Source organism: Monopterus albus, unplaced genomic scaffold (assembly GCF_001952655.1).
Source record: "Monopterus albus unplaced genomic scaffold, M_albus_1.0 scaffold2.1, whole genome shotgun sequence".
NCBI classification, from domain to species: domain Eukaryota; kingdom Metazoa; phylum Chordata; class Actinopteri; order Synbranchiformes; family Synbranchidae; genus Monopterus; species Monopterus albus.
The window spans coordinates 6,804,261-6,827,755 of record NW_018127882.1 but is presented as its reverse complement, the minus strand read 5'-3'; the positions used below and the strand labels follow the sequence as shown (position 1 = coordinate 6,827,755).

Sequence of the window (23,495 nt, the reverse complement as noted above, 5' to 3'; positions counted from 1 at the left end):
TTTAATAAATGTTGGCAATCCATCAGCTAATACTAATTTATTTCTCATGTTGAAATACACCATCACCTGTGTGATATGAATAGTATTAGTTTGTTAGTACGTTGATTTTGGCTCTAGATGTTCCTGTAAGCAGACCAGGATAAACCCCAGAAAAGGGGATTTTTCACTACCTGCCAACCCAAATGTTGTTATGAATGCTTATAACAGTTTATGAAGCATTAGTAAATGATAAAGTCAAGTCGACAGTGGTTTGCTCATTTAAAAGTAGCAAAAGTACTTTTATTTTTTATGGAAGCATATAATCATATCACACTGTGCAACAGCCTGTGTGTCCTAACAAATGTCTGTCCCGGTACAGTCAAGTTTCATCTGGTCTTATCATAGCAGAGCTGGCACAATCTCACCCACACACTCCCCCACCACTACGCTCCTCCACACACAGCTTCGGTTTTCTCCCCACGCCCCCAACCTCAGCTCTCCTTAAATATTTCAGCCCGCATGAGGAGCGCCAGAGAGGATAGTTTTTGACGCGGGACATGACCGAGCTGACAGGTGCGCACACCGCGATGACAGCGACACTTGTTCTGCTACTGCTGCCGCTGCTGCGCCCCTCCGTCGGAGAGGCGCAGCAGTCCAACGCGACTGTAAGAGAGTATCATGTAGCAGCTGTGGAAATCGGCTGGGACTACATGCACCTGGACAAGGCCGACTCAGGGCCTAACCAGAAGTGAGTACTTCTTTGTTTAATCTAGGGAACCCACACGTTTATTGGCAACAGTGCTCTCCATAAGGTCGTTAGGCTTGTTACTTACTGTATATATTTTTCAAGTGTAAAAAATCTGACGACAACTTGGGTTGGCATAGACGCTTTAAAAACTGATAAATATAATGGATCTGGCTTGATTGATAAACTTTTTCTTTTCAGAATGAGATCCAGTATTCCTCAAAAATACATCAAGGCGGTGTACAGAGAGTATACAGACTCCACATACACTGTCCCCAAACCAAGGCCAGCATGGACAGGTAGGTCTCCTCTTTTTATATTCTCAATTTTCTCAGTCAATCGAATTTTACTAAAGTTTTGTGTCACTATATCACATTCCATTAATGGTTAGTACCTTCTATTACTGTCCAAGCACAATCCAATCAGTATTTTTGAAAACAAAGTAAAAGCCACAGATGGATCAGAGCCTTCTTTGTAGAGCAGAAGGTCACATTTTCAGTTGTTTTATGTCAAGAGAGCGATTTAAAGATTGATGTGATGGACCACTATAGTGTTAGTAATAAAACTTAATAATAAGTTGTGTTTCAGAGTATGTCTTTGGATTTGATTTAAACGACAAAGCCATATGTATTAATATTTTAAGAAAGTTGTGTCTGTCTGTTGCAGGTATTCAAGGTCCGGTGATCGTTGCCCAGGCTGGTGACCGGGTGGTGCTCCACTTTAAGAACCTGGCCTCTCAGCCGTACAGCATCAGCCCCATAGGGATCACTTACTGGAAACAGTCTGAAGGTAGTGAGCTGAGTGGAAGGAACTGCTGTCATTCCTTGACCATGATTTAACCGTTTCACTTTCTTGTGTTCACTTTCTTGCAGTCAAGTAATGAGCTGGAACCTGACTCAGCAGTTTGACTCATATTCGCTGTTTAATGTGAATGTTCACTCACTCAAAGTTTCCTCCTCATTCTTTAGAATTTGTCATGGGCAACGGTTATCTTTATCTTGTAGGTGCAGATTTTATGGAGCGTGCTTGATCCAACCAGTCAGAGCATGAATTCTGTACAGAAAATACAGAAAAGTCTAATGTAATATTTTAGGTGCCTCTGTACAGTGGGCTCCCTAGCTGCAGAGGTGACCGAATATCCCTGATGTGGGAAGCTTTTCAGGATTAATACCCTCAACGGAAAGCACTGGCACATGTCCCAATGCAGCCAGTTCCTGTAAAGGGCTCATGTCTTCCTGACCCACAGTAGATTTTTGTAAAGGTGTTTATCATAATCTGCAAAGCTGCCGGTGTCATATTGAACAATGAGCCATCATTTAGCACATCCAATTGCATCAATGTGTGGAATTGAGGAAAAGCTTTGTGTGTGTGTGTGTGTGTGTGTGTGTGTGTGTGTCCTCATACAGTTTTCTAAATGAAAGTTACACACTTTTCCCCCAAGTGACCTCTCCACTAGCTGATTTATTGGTTTAAGCATTTATTTACTTCTGTAAATTCACTGGCCAGGTCACTCTTGAAAAAAGAGATATTAATATCAATGAGGCTTTAACTGGGTAAAAATAGGACGAAAAAAGTAAATACAGGAGGATTTTTCAAAATTATATTATTGTACTTCTGTCTCCCAAAGAAGATTAGACCAAAATCCATCATTTATTCTTTGACTCACCTTTGCTGTTAAATGAGTCACAGAGTCATGCAGTGTCTGTTTCCAGGAGCTGGCTATGATGACTCCACAGTGGGTCAGGAGAAGGATGATGATGCTGTCTCTCCTGGAGGGTACTATAAGTACGTGTGGGACATCCACCCTAAAGACGGTCCCACCACCAGCGACCCTGAGTGCCTCACCTACTCCTACTCATCCCAAGTGGACACAGTCAGAGATGTGAACTCCGGACTCATCGGTGCCCTTCTCATCTGCAAATCAAGTCAGTGTTTCAAGGGACAAAGGGGATTTTGGATCTGTTTTGGTCTGTTAAGTTCAGCTTATTCACCACTACTATGAAAACTATTGTATAATCTCCTCTTTGGTTCTGGAGATAGCTTTCCCAACTCTTAAAATAAAATTATTTCAACTTGGTTGTTTGAAAAAATGCTCATTTTATCAGAAAGCTTGATTTAGAAGATGGGTCTGTGGAATGTGGGAAATTTTCAGAAGTTAATATATAAGTTGGCCAACATTATGGATGATGTGGAAATGGGTGAATTCAAACTTGCAGGTTACCTAAATTAAAATCTGAAAAACTGAGGTAGCAAACAAATTAGATAATTACTGAACCCAGAGTGGCTCTGATTTTCAACAAAAGTTTGGGAAAGATCCTTAGGATACCACGGATGCTGGGTAGAAGAAAGCATTTAACAGAACTATGATAGATACAGAAGTACAAGGTGTTCATGCTGCACAATGGCACTGCGCATGTAGCTCACATCTTGCTCATAGACCTTTTATTATGTGTTATATCTGTATTATGTGTGTGCGTTCCTCCAGGTGCTTTCACAGAGGAAGGCCAGAGGAGAAGACCAGCGTTTGTCCTGCTGTTTGCAGTGTTTGATGAGACCAAGAGCTGGTATGGACAGGTAGGAGAGAGGATGAGCAGAGAGAAGTACACGAGGAGCCGTGGCAGGAAGGAATACCACACCATCAATGGATATGTCAACTCCACATTGCCCGGTAATGAACCAGCCTGTCTGCAGACAGTCATGTTGCCATGTTAATTGTTGCTAACTGTGCTCGCTGTATCAGTGGTGGCTGCTCTATTAGTAGTCTGCAAAAGATTTTGGCCTTATTCTCTCTCACTTTCTTTGTTTGTGTGTATGTGTAGGCTTGAAAATGTGCCAAGGTGGCAGTCATGTGTTTTGGCATATGATTGGGATGGGCACAGCTCCTGAAATCCACTCCATTCAGTTTCAGGCTCACACTCTGCAGGTAATTCAGGTCTTCACATTCAAGTCCAGTTTAAACTTCTTTAAATCCTTAATTTCCAAAATAAAAATTTAAAAGCTTAATCTTGTAAATCTGAATAATGAAACTAACATTAATGTGTAATTTCAATGCAGTGGTAGGTGATTATATACTGTACAATCAAAACTATACATCTAAAGATTATATATTTTTTTAATCTCATGTGCTTTGACGGCTCTTTTTCCCTGTGGTTTAATTTTTGTTTCACAACTAGCCAGTATAGAAATAAAGAAAAAATAATAATTAATGCCCATTTATAATTTTTGGTTTACTAGTTTTAACTTTGGCTAAAATCTATTAAAATGTTTTTTATGGGTTTTTTGTTTATTTGTTTGTTTTTTTGTTTGTGGGTTTTTTTTTCTTCAGGTGCTTTCTCATCGTAAAGTAACTATGGAGGTGACCCCTATGACCTTCATCACTGCAGAAATGAGACCCACTACTCTAGGCCGCTTCCTTATCAGTTGTCAGATACCAGCTCACCGCAATGGTAAGGGTCTGTTACCTGATAAAAATCTATTCAATTTCTTCTGTTTGAGTCATAACTGTTACTGTTACTGTGCACAACTGCCCTACCCAGATGGTATGAGCGCGTTGTTTACGGTGGAGAAATGTCCTGACCCTATCATTGTGCCGGGACCTGACCTGCGTAAAGTCAAACACAAGGATTACAGGGACTACAGTGAAGAGTACAGTGATGAAGACTTTGAGGATTCCTTCAACACCATAAACTTTCAACCCAAGAATCCACTGCAAGCGAGAGCCAGCAGAGGAGAGTCTAAATCTTGGCGGCATTACATCGCTGCTGAGGAGGTCACCTGGGACTACGCTCCTCACCTTAAACCCACAGACAGGTAGGAAATCTTGAGGAGGACAACCAAGAATGACAGGAAATAAGATACTGAACTGATGTGACATAAGTTGACAGTCTTTTCCTCTTTGCCACATCAGTGAGTTGCGGTCTAGGTATTTTCCTGCAGCTCCTCATCACCTGGATTACAAGTATAAAAAGGTGGTGTATGTGGAATACACAGACGGATCTTTCACTCAGAGGAAAAACACTTGCAAGACACTGGCGGGTCCGCTTCTGAAAGGACAAGTCAATGATGAGATCCATGTGAGTGAATCAAGTTTTTGAGGTCATAATATATGAGACGCATCCTGTCGTGAATGAGAAGATTTCAGCTAAAACAAAAGAAATTATGACAGTTGCACAAAATCAAACCTATGTACTGTAGTACTTGTGAAGGCACATAGCTTTCTCTTGATTTCCCATTGGTTTGACTTGTGTCTCCAGATCACTTTCAGAAACCTGGCCAGCCGTCTGTTCAATATCTACCCCAATGGCCTTACAAAGATCTCGCTGCTGCAGAGAAGCACAAATGGTAAGTATATACATGGATATAAACCAACAGACAAAACTAGTGTCTTCCAAATTTTACAGCTTTCTTCAGAATTTGTCCCCTACAACTAGAGGTAATTTTAAACGCACTATAATCACATAAAATTGTACACACCTTGTCTTTAAAATTGTGTGTCATATCTACTATAATGCTTTTAGCTGTAAATTCTAGGAAATCCTTTCACAAAAGACACTAAACTATGAAAACATTGCATAATATTTTAAAAGTAACCCACAAAGCTAAATTAAGATCATAAAATTGCATTAAATAGCTCTTTTGCTGTTATAGTCACTTGTCTTTTATTTTGTCTCCTTGCCAGTAGTGAAAGTTTGTACAGTATAATGTCACAATTTGATCTAATCTCATCTAACTAAACAGATGCAGAGAAGGACTTGCGCTTCATGGGAGTTCCTCCAAACGGGACGTTCGTCTATGGTTGGAGGCTAACAACAGATGACGGACCCTTGGAGGGAGACCCACAGTGTCTGACCCAGCTGTATCAGAGCACCATCTCACCAGAGAGGGATTTGGCATCGGGGCTGGTGGGCACCCTGCTCATTTGCAAGTATGATGCCATGGACATCTTTGGAAACCTGGTGAGAAGAACCATTTATGATGCTCCACACACAGCAAAAAGAAATATCTAGTCAAATTGTTGGAAGATATAAGATGCTATGTTCCCTGCACTAATGTAATATTGTGTCTTTAATAAATCTATTGGTGCATACAGCTGGGACCAGATAGACAATGGAGCCTGATGTTTGCTGTTTTTGATGAGAACAAGAGTTGGTACTTCAACGATAACATGCAGAAGTCCAGCCAAAAGCCATTTAACATCACAGACCCTGAATTCTACAATTCCAATGTCATTTACAGTGAGTTCACTTTTTTGACACATTTGTTTATTTTCATCTTCTGAAAGGTTCTTACTGGAATAATCACCCCCGCTGAACACAGTTAATTATGAAAGAATTTAAGTTTCCTTCCTCTTTCAGGTGTAAACGGGATCATGTTCAGGAGGCACCAGCTTGTGATGTGTAAAAATGATGTCACTTTCTGGCATGTGGTTAATGTGGGCACCCAGACTGACTTCCTCTCTGTCTACTTCACGGGAAACCTCTTTCAGTACCAGCATCTTTACCAATCCGTCCTCACACTCTTCCCCATGACTGGCATGTCAGTTCCCATGGAGACTGAACTGCTGGGTAAGTTTTAGCCAAGTAAATTTCAGACACATTCAAAATCTGACCTGTCTAAGCAACAAAGAGATTTTAGGTGCTGGAAAAGAACAAAAACTCAAATTAGTTAGATTTTGTTGATAGGTGAAGCCAAACTTGAGGTAATTCTGGACTGATTTAATCTCAGTGTGGGACTAACATTTCCCCATGATTCCCTGACACAGCTACACAGTACAATAAAAGCTGTGACAAATTAAAGAAAGCCAGTGTAGTTCTGGACCACTAGTAGCACCAGTGACACACTACACATTCCTGAGGTTTTCACACTATTTCATGAATCTACAAGTGGTGGCAACGCATCAGACAATGCAACAATGCACCAGCAAAAGCAAGGAAAAGAAAACTTCTTGTGTTTTTACCAGTGGTTCCCCAGTGGGCGGTTTGACTTGTTTGGAGACTTAAATGCAGCACACACCAGATAGTCAAGGTACAATATAGTACCTGTCTATGGAGAGCTACATAAATATGATTTTATTTATTTATTCATTTATTTATTGATTTATTGATTTATTTATTGCGGTCTTTGTGCATTGCATATTAGGGCCACTATCTTATTTCCCATGAGATGTATCAAGGCATCTAGGTATACTACTGCTCTTTTCCCCAGGCACAAGAAAAACAATGGGTGTATTTCTATGCATGTCATGCTCTGCCAGTGCACACACTCAGGTCATATTAACTCAACCTTTTCTTCTCTCAGGTGAGTGGGAGATAAGTGCCTTTGATAGCAGCCTTAAGAGCCGGGGAATGAGTATCCGTTACAGCGTTATTTCCTGCGGCAGTGGAGACCTTGTTGACAAAAATCGGTTTGTGGAAAATATATGCTATACTGATCAGATACATCTACAGCCAAGGGGAAGTGGACCTCAAAATCGCACAGCGTTAGTTACCAGTACTCAATCAGTAAACATTTCTGGTCACAATGTCACTAATGATAAAAGTGGACCAGTTGAAGAACAGTCAACATCACTAGGAGGAAGGAAGCCCAGCATGGTGTCAGAGGGAGACATCCCAAAGGATATCTTAGAGGAACTAGACAGAGGCAGCAATTGGACCATGGCTCAGAATAAGATTGAGCACAGGGAAAAGAGAGGTGTCAGACAGAGAAGACAGGCAGGGGGAAACTGGACAGACATCAGCTCTGGAGCCTCAAAAGATGGAGGAAATGGAACAGAGAATGCAGGAGAGACTGCGGAAATCAGAACTGACACTGGTGCAGCAATAAAGTCTGAGGAAAGGAGTGAAGTACCAAGTGAGAAGAATGGGATGGAGGAGGAGCTGGAAGGCAGCAATGAGATCTTACTGAGCAGAAATCCAACTGTAGAACCAAGCATGAGTCATAACTTACCACAAAACCACATTCAGGCTGAACCAGAGCAACTTACAGCAGATTTGCTGGAATACAATTATAACAACGCAACAAGGATTGGTCTGTCTGTGGAGTATGATGACTACACCCAAGAGGTACTATTGTACTGTATGTGTGTGTTATGTACGTTGATCAAATACATATAAGTCCCACAAAACACTCGCCTTCACTTACAGTAATGCAAACATTTCATTACAGGTGAACAACGCATCAGATGTATTTGACACAAATTATGTGAACCCACGCTCTGGAAAAATCAGACATCCCAGTTACTACATCGCCGCAGAGGAGATCACTTGGGACTATGGTATCAAAAAACCACGGCAGTTCATCAGTCCCATGTACGGTTTCATTTGGTTTGCATGCAGGACTTTAAAAGAAGTTGGTTTATGTAGTTTGACATTTTGATAACTACGTTTGTTTGTCAAGAAGAGATGATAAGGTTGATACCACTCTAGTGTCTGTACACTCAAGACAGTATGAAGATAGAGCCAGGAGATGATTCGTTTAGCTTAGTAAAAAGACTGGAGGTAGATGGATACAGCTAGCCTGGCACTGTTCAAACTGTGAAACACACCTACCAGCACCGCTAAAGTTCACTAATTAACAGGTTACATCTCATTTGTACATAAACAGAAACATAAAAATGACAATTTTTTTGTTTTGTAGTAAGATGAACTAACATACTATCCATCTAACACATGGCCAGAAAATGAATCCATAAGGCTGAACTCTTCCTTTATGCATTTTCTCTTCTCCTGCACTAATGTACTAAGATGTTCAAATACTGACTCAGCTCCTCCCTTCAGAGAGATGCGTCGAGGGATGAGGAAGTTCCTGCCAGAGTATAAGAAGGTGGTGTTTCGAGCCTACACGGGTGAAGACTTCCAGGATCCGATAGGCAGAGGGGAGCTTCAAGAACACCTGGGAATCATGGGACCTTTAATCAGAGCTGAGGTTAACGAGCTCATCACTGTGAGTATCTATGCAAAATAAAAGAATAAATAAATAAAATGTATTTTCTGTAGTCTCAGTAGCTACTTGAACTTTGGTTATCTTCAGTGAAAAACCTTTTTTAATCAAAGATAACTAGACTATTAGACTATGCCGCTTTATGTTCAAAATTGTCACTTGTTTAGTTCAAAAATTCAAAACTTTTTATTAATTATTGGTGTATGATAGATTGGTGATCTATTGTATCTTTTTCGCTCTGTCATATTCGAGGTGGTCTTTAAGAACAAGGCATCCAGGCCTTACTCTTTTCATCTTCAAGGAGTCTATGACAACGTAGTCCAAAACAATGCCACTCCACCTGGGGTCCCAGGAGAGCCTGTGGCTCCTGGGGAGGTGAAGACCTATAACTGGAAAACAACAAAGAGGCAAGGACCAACCGAACCAGAAGTTGACTGCAAGACTGGGGCTTACTACTCTACTGTAGACAAGGTCTGTGTAGGTCTTCACATGCTTCATGAATATCCATGCTTTGAATCTTCAATTGGATTATTACAATTATAAGTGATTGTTTTAGTTTGTGCTTTGTTTTGTTTTCATTTAATGTCTTTATAATTTTGGTTTATTTATATCTTATAATTGTAACTAAATATGTAGAGAATTTTTAAATACAATTTAAAATTCTAAAATTTTTCTTGCAAGGACATAAAATGGCATTCACTAAAATATTTCTCATTTTCAATTACAAGTTTAACTTTTGATAATTTAATAATTAATATTGCAAACAAATCCTTGACTTGTCTGTAAATGGTTTTAACTGTTTCAGGAGAAGGACCTTCACTCAGGGCTGATCGGTCCTCTGGTGATTTGTAAGCCTGGTACCCTCCAGATTCATCAAAACAGGCAGCCAGACATCCAGGATTTTTCCCTGCTCTTCCACACCTTTGATGAAACTAAAAGCTGGTACCTGGAGGAGAATCTGCTGCAGCACTGTGTTCCACCCTGTCAGGTCAACACTGAGGACCCCTGGTACCACATCAGCAATAAATTTGCAGGTGGAGAGAGTTGGAACAATTGTTGGTCTAATGCTGTAATTAGCCTACTACAGTATTAAACTTTTGTTGTGATTTATTTTTTATGCCATAGTTTTTCTCTGAAATAATGCCTGTGTTTTCCCTTAGCAATAAATGGTTATGTGGCAGAGACACTTCCTGGTCTGATGGTCGCCCAGAACCAGCTAGTCAGGTGGCACCTACTGAACGTAGGAAACAATGAAGAGTACCACGCTGTGCACTTCCATGGTTTGCCTTTCACTGTTCACGTTAAACAGGAACACCGTATGGGAGTCTACAGCCTCTTCCCTGGTAAATACACACATACACACAGTTTTTCATTTGTATTTTTTTATGTACATTTATACCACACTACATACATCAGTCACACACAAACATATACATACACAAAAAGACAGATAGATGTGTACCCCTGCATTTGCTCACAATGCAGAATTCAGTTTTAGCCAATATCAGTATCATCCACTTTCTCATGTTTTCACTGTAGAGTACATTACTACTCTAGTCTGCCTGGTTCCTCTTCTAAAACGTGTTTTGGACTATATAGCATTTAGTCAGTGGCCAGATTTAGCCTGATTGTATTCCACAGAAATAATATGTTAAGACAATAATGTTTATGTGAACCTCACTCTTCATTTAATGGCATTGTGACTCAAGTCACACTAGACAAAAGCCATGTGAGATAGCTCAACTGTTTGAGCAGCTTCTTGGGCTAATATAGTGAATCCTGGCAGGCCTTTGACAGACTGAAGAAATCCATAGAAAGTAATCACCATAGAAAGTAATCAAGCTTCCATCTTATTGTGTCTCAACATTGTTCTTGACTCTTGTTTCATGCATTGTGTTATGTCACTAGGTGTGTTTGGCACAGTGGAAATGAGACCCCCCACAGTTGGCACATGGCTGGTGGAGTGCACCATAGGAGACTACCAGCTGGCTGGCATGCGGGCTAAACTACTGGTGTATAATCCACGTACGTATACATGTCACTTGTCCTTGAAAAATGTTGTTTGTAAGGTAAATGGAGCTGTAATATAACAGATCATCAAAGTAGTGGGTTTAGTGTAGTTGGGTCTGTTTAGCCATACTAATGACCATAGGAATGTCAGTGTGTTCTGACTGTTTCCAACACTTTGCTCCAGAGTGAAATATTTCACTAGCAACTGAAAGGACTGATTTCATGGTCTCCAGAATCCTAATGATTTGGGTGGTCCTTTCATTTGTTTTTCAGGACAAGCAATAGGTCAAAATCTGAAGCTTTTCCAGCACCACAATTGACAAAAGATACACAAAGTCCTTGAGCTTTTTCTACAGTATAGAACGGAGCATGACATGCTGAGTCTGAGATGTTCTGAAACAGTCAGAACATAAACTCTTTGACTTAATTACAACATACCCATTTCTCTGGCAATACACAAAGATAATATTTTCTTTTTTTTGTCAGTTTATTACTTTGTTTTTTTGTGTGTTTCAAGGCTAACAGCCTCATGGACCTTTGGATTGTTTAGGAAAAATTATCAAGATTTTGCAACACTAGGAACGTGATAAACACCACTGCAGCTGCATTTTGAAGAGTTTCATCATATGAATTGTGTAAACTGTTTTTATTTTCTAATTTTCTAATTTATGGGTATTTTCCCCACATTCCTAGACCAAATATCAGAGGTAAACCTGTACAGTTGCAGGTCATTCTTTCCAGAAACATCCTAAAACAGATAGTGTTGTACTCTTCAGATGTATTAAGTGCATTTTGAATGATAATTATTCACCTTACTATTTGACATGCATTATTCAGCTATATTTTCTTGTAATGACATATAGGATGTGTCTTGCCGCTGGGCATGAAATCAGGAAGGATTCAGGATTCTCAGATCACAGCCTCAGATCACATAGGTAAGACAGCATTTCCTCAGTACGTGTTAATATCTGCAGAAAGGTTAAGTCTTTACCTAGTACATTAAAAATGAAAATAAACTGGTGTTGTGGCTGCATTTCCATTTTAGGCAGGTTTATGCAATCTGATCTGATCTGGATCTTAACTGTGATCGTAACATGTTTCCAGGTAACTGGGAGCCCAGGCTGGCCAGGCTGGATCAGTCGGGTTCAATCAACGCTTGGATGGGCAGAAACGAGAAGTCATGGATACAGGTTAGATACAGCCTTTCTCGTGCTATCCTCTGCACAGCATTTACACTGCATCTGCTGCAGTAGATGGTGTCCAGTATGTTTTATCCAAGACTTGAATTCAGTCAAATGCAAATGTAAATGTAGTGTTCATATGACATGTGCGTTATTAGGTTGACCTCCAGAGGCCCACCCTGCTGCATGGTGTGCAGACACAGGGAGCCAGCTCATGGCTGAAGGACAACTACGTCATATCCTTCAACATCTCCTACAGTCTGGACCAGGATTCTTGGAGCACTTACAGAGGAAACAGCACCGAGTCAGACATGGTATGTCTCCTACTGTGGTATTCACATAATGTATATACAGTATCTCACAGGTAGGATTAAGGTTACCATTTATTAGCAATGACATGTTGATTCTTCAGGAAATGTGTCCTTCAGAACTGCAGAAACAGAACCTGCAATACAAGCAGTCATGGAATATGCAGTTCCCAGATCAACAAATAAACAGACCATGTGACCACTGGGATAGTTTTACTGGGTTTCTAGATATAGGATATGTAACACATATTTCACATGTTTCCAATTTGTTGTCTCAGGAAGATGAACCCTCCAGTATGTAACACTGCATTGCATGACCATAAAATGATAGTTACATTCATGTTACTGCAAAAGAAGGGAACCAGTCTCTCTCTTCAGTGTTGAAAATCTGCCTAAATGCGTGTTTTGGATTGATCTGGAGAAGGCTTGGCAGTTATTTCATAGGGCTAATGAACTAACTTGTTCTTAACTATCAGCATGATCCAAGTTTGGTCTAAAGTGTTTGTTTCTGTTTTAGATGTTTGGTGGCAACATGGACAGCTCCAGAGTAAAAAAAAACTACTTCTCGCCACCATTTGTGGCTCGCTACGTCAGGATTCATCCGGTGAGCTTTGTGCGAAACCCTGCTCTCCGACTGGAGCTGCTGGGCTGCGATCTCAACAGTGAGTGGTACCAACACCAACAGAATTTATTGCAGTTAACTTTATTGTGTAGAAATGCTGAGAATGACCCTGTGTATGTGTGTGTTTGTGTGTGACCAGGTTGCTCACTCCCTCTTGGGCTCCGGAGGCTGATTCCTGACAGCAGCTTTAGTGCCTCCTCATTTTATTCATCCCTGCTGCACAGCTGGAGCCCCGAACTCGCACGCCTCCATCAAGGAGGCAGCATCAATGCCTGGAGGCCCAAGGTTAATATACACACATACTCATTCACAAATAGATGTATACAGAACATGCAATTCTAATATATCACACAAGTAAAACTACATTTATATTCTTGTAAAACAGATAACTTAATAACATTTTACTTTTCTTGTGCTGGTTCCCAACAGACAGAGTGATCATAGCATGACTTGTACTGAGTAAAACAGTGGTCAGTAGTTTGACCCAGGATGTCCACACTGACATCCTGTACTGTAACAATCAGTGCACTGAATGAAGTAATGGATCATGGTGCCTCTGTTTGCAGACATTCTGCCTCCAGGTAGTTATTACTAATGAAAAACTGAACATGTATTTTCCTAGTGCTACAATTATTTAAACAGCTAGCAAGCTACTGTCTGGTTAAGTAATTAGAATTTAGTTGACATTGTCCTGATAACCAAATGATGAAGGTACATACCACAATACCACAAAGTGCCTGGTTTGAGTTTGTTTAAATTCAAGTGTTTGTGCTGCATGCACCACCCACATCTTTGTGTGTGTGTTTGTATTCTCCTATGCCTCTCTGTCCTGTTATTGTTTTGCCCTGTAGGTCCTCCTCTCCTATAGTTGCACTTTGCAGCACTGAACTGTAGAGGTGTGAACTGTCACACACTTATGATTCAAGAACGGGGTCAAACACTTTGGGCCAACAATTATCTCGAATAGTGTTGTTAATGTGCTTTAATGACCTAAACAAATGGTTTTATATTGCTAACATCAGAGGTTTAGGAGCATTTATTTGTTGTTCGCATTAGCCTAAACAAGAAGAAAGCACATCTTGCAAATGTATTCCAGAAGGTAGAATCTAATGGGACCACGGTGACTTACTTTTCCTTATGTATCAACATGTGAGGCATCTGATTCTTAAATAGGCTTTTGAATTTTAGATCATGAAAGTGGTGGTATCATTTTTGTTTGCTTGAATTTTTCCTGTAACAGAGCAACTCTTTCCTTGAGCTTCCTTATGTTTTTTTTATGAATGGTGGATACAAAAATTTAAATGGAAAAAATCTCCACATACCAGTTCATCTGGTTTTGCCATGTGCAACATGTCAGTGGAAAACTATAGAAACTATGCATGCACATTTCCTGGTCATGTTAAATTGATGTGGGAGAGGAAGTGATGTTCCCTTTGCCAAACTCTGCATCTGTTGTTTTGTGACTTGGCCTGCTTCTACTTCATTTAGAAGCTGGTATGTCTTTCATTTTATTTAATGGCACAAGTTCTTTTATTTCCAGTCGTATTGTTTGATAGTCGTGTGTTCACCTGCACATTATATCATGTAGTTCTAATGTGGAAACTAAATATGGAGATGCTGAGGTTGTTTCAGGAGTTTGAATAATAAAACAGTGAAAAGACAGTATATATATTTCATTTTGACCTTTTAGATTTAAATCTATTGCAGTGCAGGCATACAAACAAATATGTATTAAACCAACAGTTTTAGCCTAATTCAGGGATAGTTTTCTCCACCTGGCTTCCCCGAGTTGTGTTGGGTGCTTGGACCTTGCTATACCTGTTTGCAGGTCTAGTTTTCTTTTTTATTTGTGTGTTTTGCTCTGTATTGGGACATAAATGAAAATAGCTTGCTTTCTGAGATCTAAAAACATTTCCTCTGTACTTGTCACCCCAGAACAACAATCCTCATGAGTGGCTGCAGGTTGACTTGGGAAAAATCAAACGCATCACAGGAGTCGTAACTCAAGGAGCACAATATCTGTTTACCCCGATGATGGTGACAGAGTTCTCCGTTACCATCAGTCATGATGGACAGTCCTGGAGCAGCGTGTTAGAGGAGAGATCCCGAAGAGAGAAGGTATGCCAAGTGTATCTATCCTAGTTTTTCAATAAAATCAGGTCACCCTCAGTGTTGACATGATCTCAGCTAATATAATCCAGGTTTATCAGATATGCACAAGTATGTATATCTCACAGTTTCCCTTACTATGGAGGACTCACTTTGTACTGTGGAGGTGACAACCTACCAAAAGGATCTTGTCTAAGTGACAGACAGTGTAATAAATGCTTGTGTGAATTACTGAAACTAATAATAAAACTTCTGGGCAGTAAAGTTTGTGCTATTATACTTTCCAAAATCCAACTGACTATAACACATAGGTCATCATATATGGATTTGTTTGATGTATCTTATCTTCAAATTGTAGCCTCGAGTGTTAGTTTATTACATTTATTCATCTACTAAATATTTCTCCCTGTTTCTTTGTTTCATTCCTCCGCTTACCTTCCTCAGATCTTCACAGGTAACAACGACCCAGACGAAGAAGCTGTCACAGATTTTGATCCTCCTTTGTTCGGCCGCTACCTCCGTATCCACCCCCGGGGTTGGACCAACGACATCGCCCTGCGTCTGGAGGTCCTGGGCTGTGACACACAGCAGGGGCTGTGACACCAGTGGACAAATAACATGCAGCATCTTAGTAGCAGTGAGGGTGTAATGCATCTTGGTCTCACTGTGATGCTTGACAAGTGAAGAGAAATGTTATATAGAGCACTTCTTATATATAAGTATATGTAAACTGTACTTTGTTCAGAAAAAATGCTATCCAAAACTGATTATTTTGGACTCATCCAGTGAATCAATATGTTTAAAGTAACATGTATATAATAAGTTAGCAGGGAAAAACCCAATTTAAAGTGTCAGTTTTAAGATAAACACAGCTGAGCTACTCATTGGACTCATCCAGTGAATCAATATGTTTAAAGTAACATGTATATAATAAGTTAGCAGGGAAAAACCCAATTTAAAGTGTCAGTTTTAAGATAAACACAGCTGAGCTACTCAGTATTTGTTGTTAAGCTTCCTCTACATATGAAACAAATCTTTTGAATATAAGCTTGTATAAATATTTAAGACTAAGAAGGATGTATACAGTTTAACTGGTTGTTGTATAACATTGGAAAATTTTGTATTAATGTTTTATTTTTCTTTTTTTTCTTTATTAAAATTTAAATATACAATAAATGTTAAAGAATTTCAGCGGTATTTATTCCATGCCTCAGCTGTGACCAACAAATTCACACAAACACACAAATACAAAGACTCATATTTGTTTTCCAGCTGAATGCAAAATTTTAACTATTATGCATACTTTCAAAACTCTAAAACAAATTCAGGTGTATGTTTGAACATGACCAGCTTCAAGCAATAACATAATGATAAATCAAATGTTCCTTGATGCACTCCTTCCTATGTTTTGCTTCTGTTTTCTTCCTTCTTCCCAAAATATTATCCCTGTTATTTCTTTGTTCCCTGTTTATTTAGTCCAAAATGTTCCTGAACTGTTATTTTGGCTGATCCACCTCCAGCAGACCCTCCTGGCAGAAACAATGAGCGATTCGGCTCCAACATTGTTCTGTTACAAGTTAAAATACACAGCCGTGTTAAACTGAGGAAAAACAAGTACATTCACAGACAAGGATGAAATGATGAGGTGACAGGAAGGGAAACAGTAAGATCACCAAGGTGTGTGCATGTTTTTGTCTACGTTGTATAATATGGGCCTGATTATGTGAAGCTTGAAAACATGAGCAGCATGTTTTAGTTCAAACTAACCTTATCAACCCATTATCAGCTGAGGAAGTTTGCAGGCTGGAGTGTGCTTTGTTTGGAGGGCAAAGAAATACCAGACAGGATATGCATTGGCAGAGACATGGCAGGAGCACATTTTGCCTGGCTGTCACACTTTATCTCTCTGAAAACAATAACACGGTATCTGTAATGTCAGCAACAACGGGCCGCGGTGAAAAATTGTCAAGCGTTGACCGGTCCGCAGTGATAAAAAGGTTGGGGACCACTGCTGTGACACAAGCACCTGTGACAGTTCCAACTAAATAACAGTAATACACATGATCCAAATGAAACGGGGGTGAGCAGAGGCCATGGTATGATCACCTATCAGCTGTAGAGTTTTGCAGCATGTGGAAGAACCAGCTGTAATAATTACAGGCATATATATATATATTAATTTCAACCAGCAATCACTACTGTACTTCATTCTAGGACCTGATTAGCCCCTAAACAGTTCAGGTAGTGATGAGCAGCTGTCCTGACATGCTCATGCTGCCTGGTTGTCTTAAGATGGCTATTTTGCCTCCCTTGCAGGCCAACTCCAGTTGAAGAGAGTGTATATTACAAACTTTGTCACAGGCTCCCGTGCTCCTATGCAGACTTAGGTCTCTGGATACCTGCACTTGCACATTATTACTGATATAATGTATTTTTTGTTGCGAACATTTTGTGTGTTAAAGGCACCTGGTGTGGGGTGTGGCTAAAAGTGGGCAATAGTTGTGTTTTAGTTTGCTGTGAATATGCATTGGCACACTCAGATGGTGATAGGTAGGTATCCTCTTCGCCAAGTATAGGCCTGTTTATTTTAGATATGTGTGCATAAATTAATCCATCTGTTTTTAACTTGAAGTCATGTGTCAGACTTTGTTATGACCTTGCTTCCTCCATAAATTACAGTACATGTATAATACATTTATCATTCTGTTTTCTGTTTGCCTTTGAAAATCAACAGAGACTTACAATTTGCTTTAGAACTCAACTGAACACAGAACATTATTTTCATTATTGCTAAATCAGTTTTTTTCAATTAATCATTAGTAGCTTACATAAAATCTTATGAAATAATAAAAATGCCCACCATAGCTTCCCAGAAAAAGCTCAGTGTCACTTTTGAAAAACTGGAACCAAAAGTTGTTCTGTTGTTGTTGAACAGTGAAACTGATTAAATTATGACTAATTTCTATAACCTGCACACACTCATGCTCTTCTGACATCCAAGACTTGGCAGCTCTCTGTCAAACTGCATCCTCTGTGATGTAAGAAAGTTCCAAATTCACAAAATCTACAGTGAATCAACTACTCCCAAATGTATATGTCCATTGTCTGACTGTACTGAAATGATCAAAAAGCCAATGTTGCCTAAACATGGTGAAATAAATCCAAATACTTGTGGTATTCAGTGGAAAGCAGGTACTGTAGTTTTTGTGGTCAATGGGCAAAGACACGCAATTGACCAGAAAAAAAAGTACCCCTCAACTTCTTCTTTTTCTTCTTCCTCCTGGTTGCAACAAATCTGTAACCCAAACTTCCTTCTACAATGACTGTGCAGTATTACAAAATTTGCAAATTTGATCAGTGTTACATCACAAATTACACTTCTCAGCTATTTTCATTCAGTTTTCAAATATATACGTATATACAGATTTATTCAAGGAACACTGGGACTTTTATAGCCTAACAATTCATCAGACTGCAAATGACTATTTATAGGTTGGCATTGCAGTGAAGGTTGGTTCTCAAGAAGTGGTAGGAAGGAAAACGGTGTCACAACAGAAAAAATGACCACAGTGTTATCATCTTCACTTACATCACTTCCTACTATGGTCTGAAGGCCCCAAGGACCCAGGAGACCCTCAAGATAAAACAAATAAAGAGAAGTAGATGTTTTTTCCCCTTTTCTTCTTGTTTTTCTCCTTCCTGGTGGTTACAGTGTGTGTACTGTATGTGTGTGTATGCATGTGTGTGTGTGCAGGCATGCAGCAGTAGAGGCACAAGTGAAACAACGAAAATGCAGAAAATAGTTTCTGTTACTCACACGCACCACATAACTATTTTTGAAAGCAAACCATATGATTTCTAGTTTTAAATACTATAGGTTGAACCAGCTTTCTTTGTAGCAGTTAAAAAAAACATATTAGTTAATATTTAAGAATTTCTCTTTGACACTTATTGCTTAGCAGTGTGTGTGTGTGTGCACATCTGGATGGTCATTTTCCTTAAATTTCCACTGTGACATGAGCTAACCCAAAAAAACTGCTGAAGGTGAAATTGAAACTTTAGCTCTTGTCATTTAATTTCATAAGGAATCTGAAAATTAATAAGTAAGCCTATCAGCACTAAATGTATATTATCAAATACAATACATAGCCTAATTAAGAGCATCATAAATCATGTGTAGTGACCCACTTGTTTAGGTATTCAGTAAGTGGTGAAATTATTTTTTTAAGGTCCACAGGGCACAGACATGTATATGGCTGCTCCACATAAGAGCAAGACCCCAGACTGAAAAAGACAAGTTACTTAAGCATGTCTTTCTGCTTAGATCCTTTATACAAGTTCAATTATTATTTGCTTAATCTAGAAAAGTAAGGGAAGGAAGCCCCCTGCAGAGCTGCATTAGGTACTGCATTAAACTTGGCCTCTGTGTGATGTCTCTATGTAATGTAGTTATGTGGGTATACTACTAGTGAAAGGTTTTCCAATTGAATTAAATGGGAAAATGTGTCCAAAGTTTTGACGGGTTTCTGTAGGCCTATTTAATAACTCAGTGTTTCCTTATTCACAGATAATCTTCCAAAAATAATCCCCACAGGGACACCATCTAGTTGTGTAATTTACATAATTCCTATAGTGTAAAAAAGGCTTTAAATCTGTTTTTTTTTAAATTCAGAATTCTCAGTTTAAAGTCAGAACTCAAATCAATTTTTTTACAGTGGCCCTAATCACTTTCCATTAACTAATGCCATTAACCATGCGATTAACTGATTGGTCCGTTTGGTACCAACTTGTTGACACTGATTGGTCAGTTTGGTGTCAGTTTATGAGCTCGCGACCTCCTGAATGGAAACGATATAAACAATCATGGCGGATTCTATGACACACGAGTGAAGTGTTAAAAAAAATCTACACCAAGAGTAACTTTAAGTAAGTTAACAGGAATTTTCATGAAGGCCCCTACATCAAAGCGACAGGTGTGAGGTTTGCTACTCAGGTTAATGTAAAGTTTAGTTACTCCATAAGTCTAGTGCGGCTAGTGCTAATGTTAGCACGGTGCTTCACATGAGTGGCACAGCCAACATTGCCAAATAGAAACTACCAGGGCGGACATTGAAACAAATACATCCTGCTGTTTGGGACACAACGCCGGCAAACAGGACACTGAAGGTGTCTTCAGGGGCTCTAAACACAGGACCTGGGATGGACTACGGCACCGACCCGGATAATGAATGGGAGATTTCATTGATGGCACTGTTCGCACCTACTGGACCAAAGAGGATCTGGAGGCTTGCCAAACAGAGATGCTGACCGTTCGCCTCGGTAAGTCAGTGTTTAATGTTTATGCTTGTTGTTCCAGACAGTGGCCTACAGTACATGCCTGGTCTGTTGTTAACTGTTAAGCTGCTGATAGAGTTTGCTGTTGTGCCGTTGGACAGAGAGGTATGGGTTACTTGAAAGATGTGAAGTTTAAATGAAGCGAATTAATTAGCAGTACGTTTGTTGTGGCGAGGCTTGACTTGTGCAGTGGTAAATCCGTTGCTTGAGGGGATGGGATATGCATTATAATGACAACAGTTCTAACAATTCTACTTTAAATGTGTCCAATCTGTAACCACCCAGTACAGCACAGGCTACAGGCAGTCCTGTGGTGTTGTGTTAAATAGCCTTTGGTGATGGTTAAGTGTAAGAGGAACCGATGTGGAGAGGGGAGATGAGGAGGAGACCGATTAGAGGACCGATTAGAGTTTAAGACGGCGGGAAGCCAAGGTTAATAATAAAAAGCCATACGTGTGCAAAGAACTCACGTAGAAAAAGTATTATTACAAAATACGATATGGTGTCAGTGACACTGACGCTGGTTGCACGAAAGGAAAGGAAATGGATGGTAGTGGGGACGAGCTGAATGAGGAAGGAGTTAGCAGAATGGCTAGCACACCCAGCGCTACTTTTAGCATCCAGCCACCGGAGCCCTTCGATTTTTCCAAACCATACGAGTGGACAAAATGGATACGGCGATTCGAGAGATTTCGGCAAGCAAGTAATCTCGCCATCAGCTCCGAAGACAATCAAGTAAATAATTAGATTTATTGTATGTAGTGATGTGACGTTCCGTATCGAGGCTTCGAAGCGTGTGCCGAGTAGGGGAGGGAGCGTTTCCGCGATGCGTGTATCGAGGCTAGCGTTATTTAGGGGAGGAGCTGAAAATGATGACGTCCGAAGCCTCGCTGCCCGGTTGTACCACGTGACTGATTCAGGAAGTGGTTCGGATTTTGCCGCGAGTTTTGACAGCGATATAAACCCCTCAGGCTCCATTCAAAATGTGGGTGTTTGATGGAGAAAAAGAAATCGCCTAAGACCTGCCACAGTGGAGAAACTGTTGTTTTTAAATAACAACCAATGATATGTCCCCTAAACCATAATCACTGGCCATACCTCAACGTTACAAAAGCACAATCATTGTCCATACCCCAACCCCAACCACCCTCGCCTCACTGTAAATAATCATTTCCATTTTCATCATTTTCCATACTGCCAATATATATATACACAGTATACTACCATCACTACAATATACATGTTTTGCATACTTCTTTATTTTGCTGACAGTTTTATTCACAGGCTTTTTACAAAATGCCACACACTTCAAATTCATGCCAACTGATATTGTTGCATCCAGTAGATGTCCTCCTAGAGCAAATGAAGCTTCAAGAAGCTTTGCGCTGGAGTGAACCAATTGGATGAAAGGCTTGATTGCTTCATGAAGCTTCATCTGCCCATCACTAATTGTATGGGTGATGAAGCAGATGACGTACAGCGGGGCCTGAAACTCAGTGAAGCTGATCAGCGTCAGTATGCTAAAGTAAGAGAGGCTTTCAGTCATTCTTTGTAGTGAAAAAACATTGTGTATGAGCGTGCAAGATTTAATATGTGCAAACAAGGAGCAAACGATTACAAAATGCCACACACTTCAAATTCATGCCAACTGATATTGTTGCATCCAGTAGATGTCCTCCTAGAGCAAATGAAGCTTCAAGAAGCTTTGCGCTGGAGTGAACCAATTGGATGAAAGGCTTGATTGCTTCATGAAGCTTCATCTGCCCATCACTAATTGTATGGGTGATGAAGCAGATGACGTACAGCGGGGCCTGAAACTCAGTGAAGCTGATCAGCGTCAGTATGCTAAAGTAAGAGAGGCTTTCAGTCATTCTTTGTAGTGAAAAAACATTGTGTATGAGCGTGCAAGATTTAATATGTGCAAACAAGGAGCAAACGAGACAGTTGATGCATTTGTCACAGCTCTGTATGCGTTGGCAGAATATTGTAACTATGGAGCATTACATGACGAGCTCATCAGGGACAGGATTGTAGTAGGCTTGGTCGATACACGGCTGTCAGAACGCATGCAAATGGAAAAAAGACCTAGACTTGGATGTCACTGTTGTTTCGCAGAAGAATTTCGCCAACATTTTTCAAAACACACTGTTGCCAGTGCTTCATAAAGCAGAGAGATCTCTACTGGGTCCAGGGAGAATTCCACTGGAAGTGATGGGGTTTGTCAAACTACAGCTAAATAAAGGAGATAAGCAAATCACAGAGAAGGTGTATGTGGTAAAAAACCTAAGTATGCCTTTGCTCAGACTGCCAGCTATTGTAGCTCTTGGTATACTGATTTGTGTGGACATTATTGACATGGGCACCCTGAAGTCAAGTTACCCAAAGTTATGTAGCGGCTTAGGTGAGGTCCGACAACCCTATTGTATTAAGCTCAAACCCGATGCTGTGCCCTTCTCTTTGAAAACCCCAAGGAGCATTCCCTTACCGTTGATGGGGAAGGTCAAGGATGAGCTTCAGCGCATGGAAAACTTGGGAGTAATCACTCGCATGGAAGAGCCTACCGACTGTTGTGCAGGCATGGTGGTAGTGCCCAAGAAGAACAACAAAAACTGGGGAAGTTCATCCCCCAGTTGGCAGAAAAAGACAAGCCACTTCGTGATCTCCTTTCAAAGATAAACTGTTGGGTTTGGGATGTGGATCAGGCCAGGGCATTTAAGACATTGAAAGATGCTTTGTCTTCCCCTCCGGTGCTGGCCATGTATGACCTGAACAAAGAGACGAAAGTGTCAGCGGATGCATCGTCTTATGGCTTGGGGGCTGTTCTCCTTCAGGAGTGGGGTGACAAATGGAAGCCTACGCGTCACGCTCACTCACTCCAACTAAACTTCAACCTGGCAGTACACAACATTTATAGGAAAAAGATGTTGCTTTCTGATTGGTCCAAAAACTGTTGGGGAGCAATTGTGGTTTAAACTTAATTCTCCCAAGATTGGTCCTTCAGTCCGTCCATCCTCCAATCATCCTCTCTGCTCCAATGGCTGTAGACAACACCCTAAAAAGGGAGGAATACCTGCCCTGTCTTAATTCTTACATAGACACCTATTCTTTGTTACCAAGAGACTTTGGCACTAACCCCCCTTTAGCAATAAAACTTCTCTGCCTGTGTGAGTGTATATTACCCTGTCTTTTGAAGTTGGTCTCTCTTCCTGGCTTTAGATCTAATCTCTGTTCCTGCTCTCCTAAGACCCCAATAAACTATAGCTCCCCCA

The 23,495-nt window shown here is 40.3% G+C and overlaps 2 protein-coding genes across 2 annotated transcripts in view; both read left to right on the top strand.

The window, feature by feature from the left end:
- The first annotated feature begins 479 nt into the window (after nt 1-479).
- On the top strand, nt 480-15,761 carry f8 (coagulation factor VIII, procoagulant component). Its single transcript, XM_020596043.1, has 27 exons — nt 480-727; nt 926-1,023; nt 1,391-1,513; nt 2,437-2,649; nt 3,210-3,392; nt 3,544-3,647; nt 4,050-4,170; nt 4,261-4,534; nt 4,632-4,797; nt 4,978-5,065; nt 5,462-5,679; nt 5,814-5,958; nt 6,079-6,288; nt 7,022-7,785; nt 7,889-8,031; nt 8,500-8,665; nt 8,915-9,133; nt 9,468-9,696; nt 9,823-10,005; nt 10,571-10,687; nt 11,536-11,607; nt 11,777-11,862; nt 12,012-12,167; nt 12,679-12,823; nt 12,923-13,068; nt 14,719-14,901; nt 15,337-15,761. Exons 1-27 carry the CDS (start codon nt 537-539, stop codon nt 15,490-15,492), a joined length of 4,899 nt encoding a protein of 1,632 aa, XP_020451699.1. The 5' UTR covers nt 480-536; the 3' UTR covers nt 15,493-15,761.
- Nucleotides 15,762-19,751: 3,990 nt separating this feature from the next.
- The window catches only part of LOC109955653 (thiosulfate sulfurtransferase/rhodanese-like domain-containing protein 1), a 47,337-nt gene continuing 43,593 nt past the window's right edge, over nt 19,752-23,495 (top strand). The window contains exon 1 of the mRNA XM_020592039.1: nt 19,752-20,211. Coding sequence (XP_020447695.1) covers nt 20,121-20,211 — 91 coding nt within the window. The 5' untranslated portion in view covers nt 19,752-20,120. The remainder of the gene's footprint in view (nt 20,212-23,495) is intronic.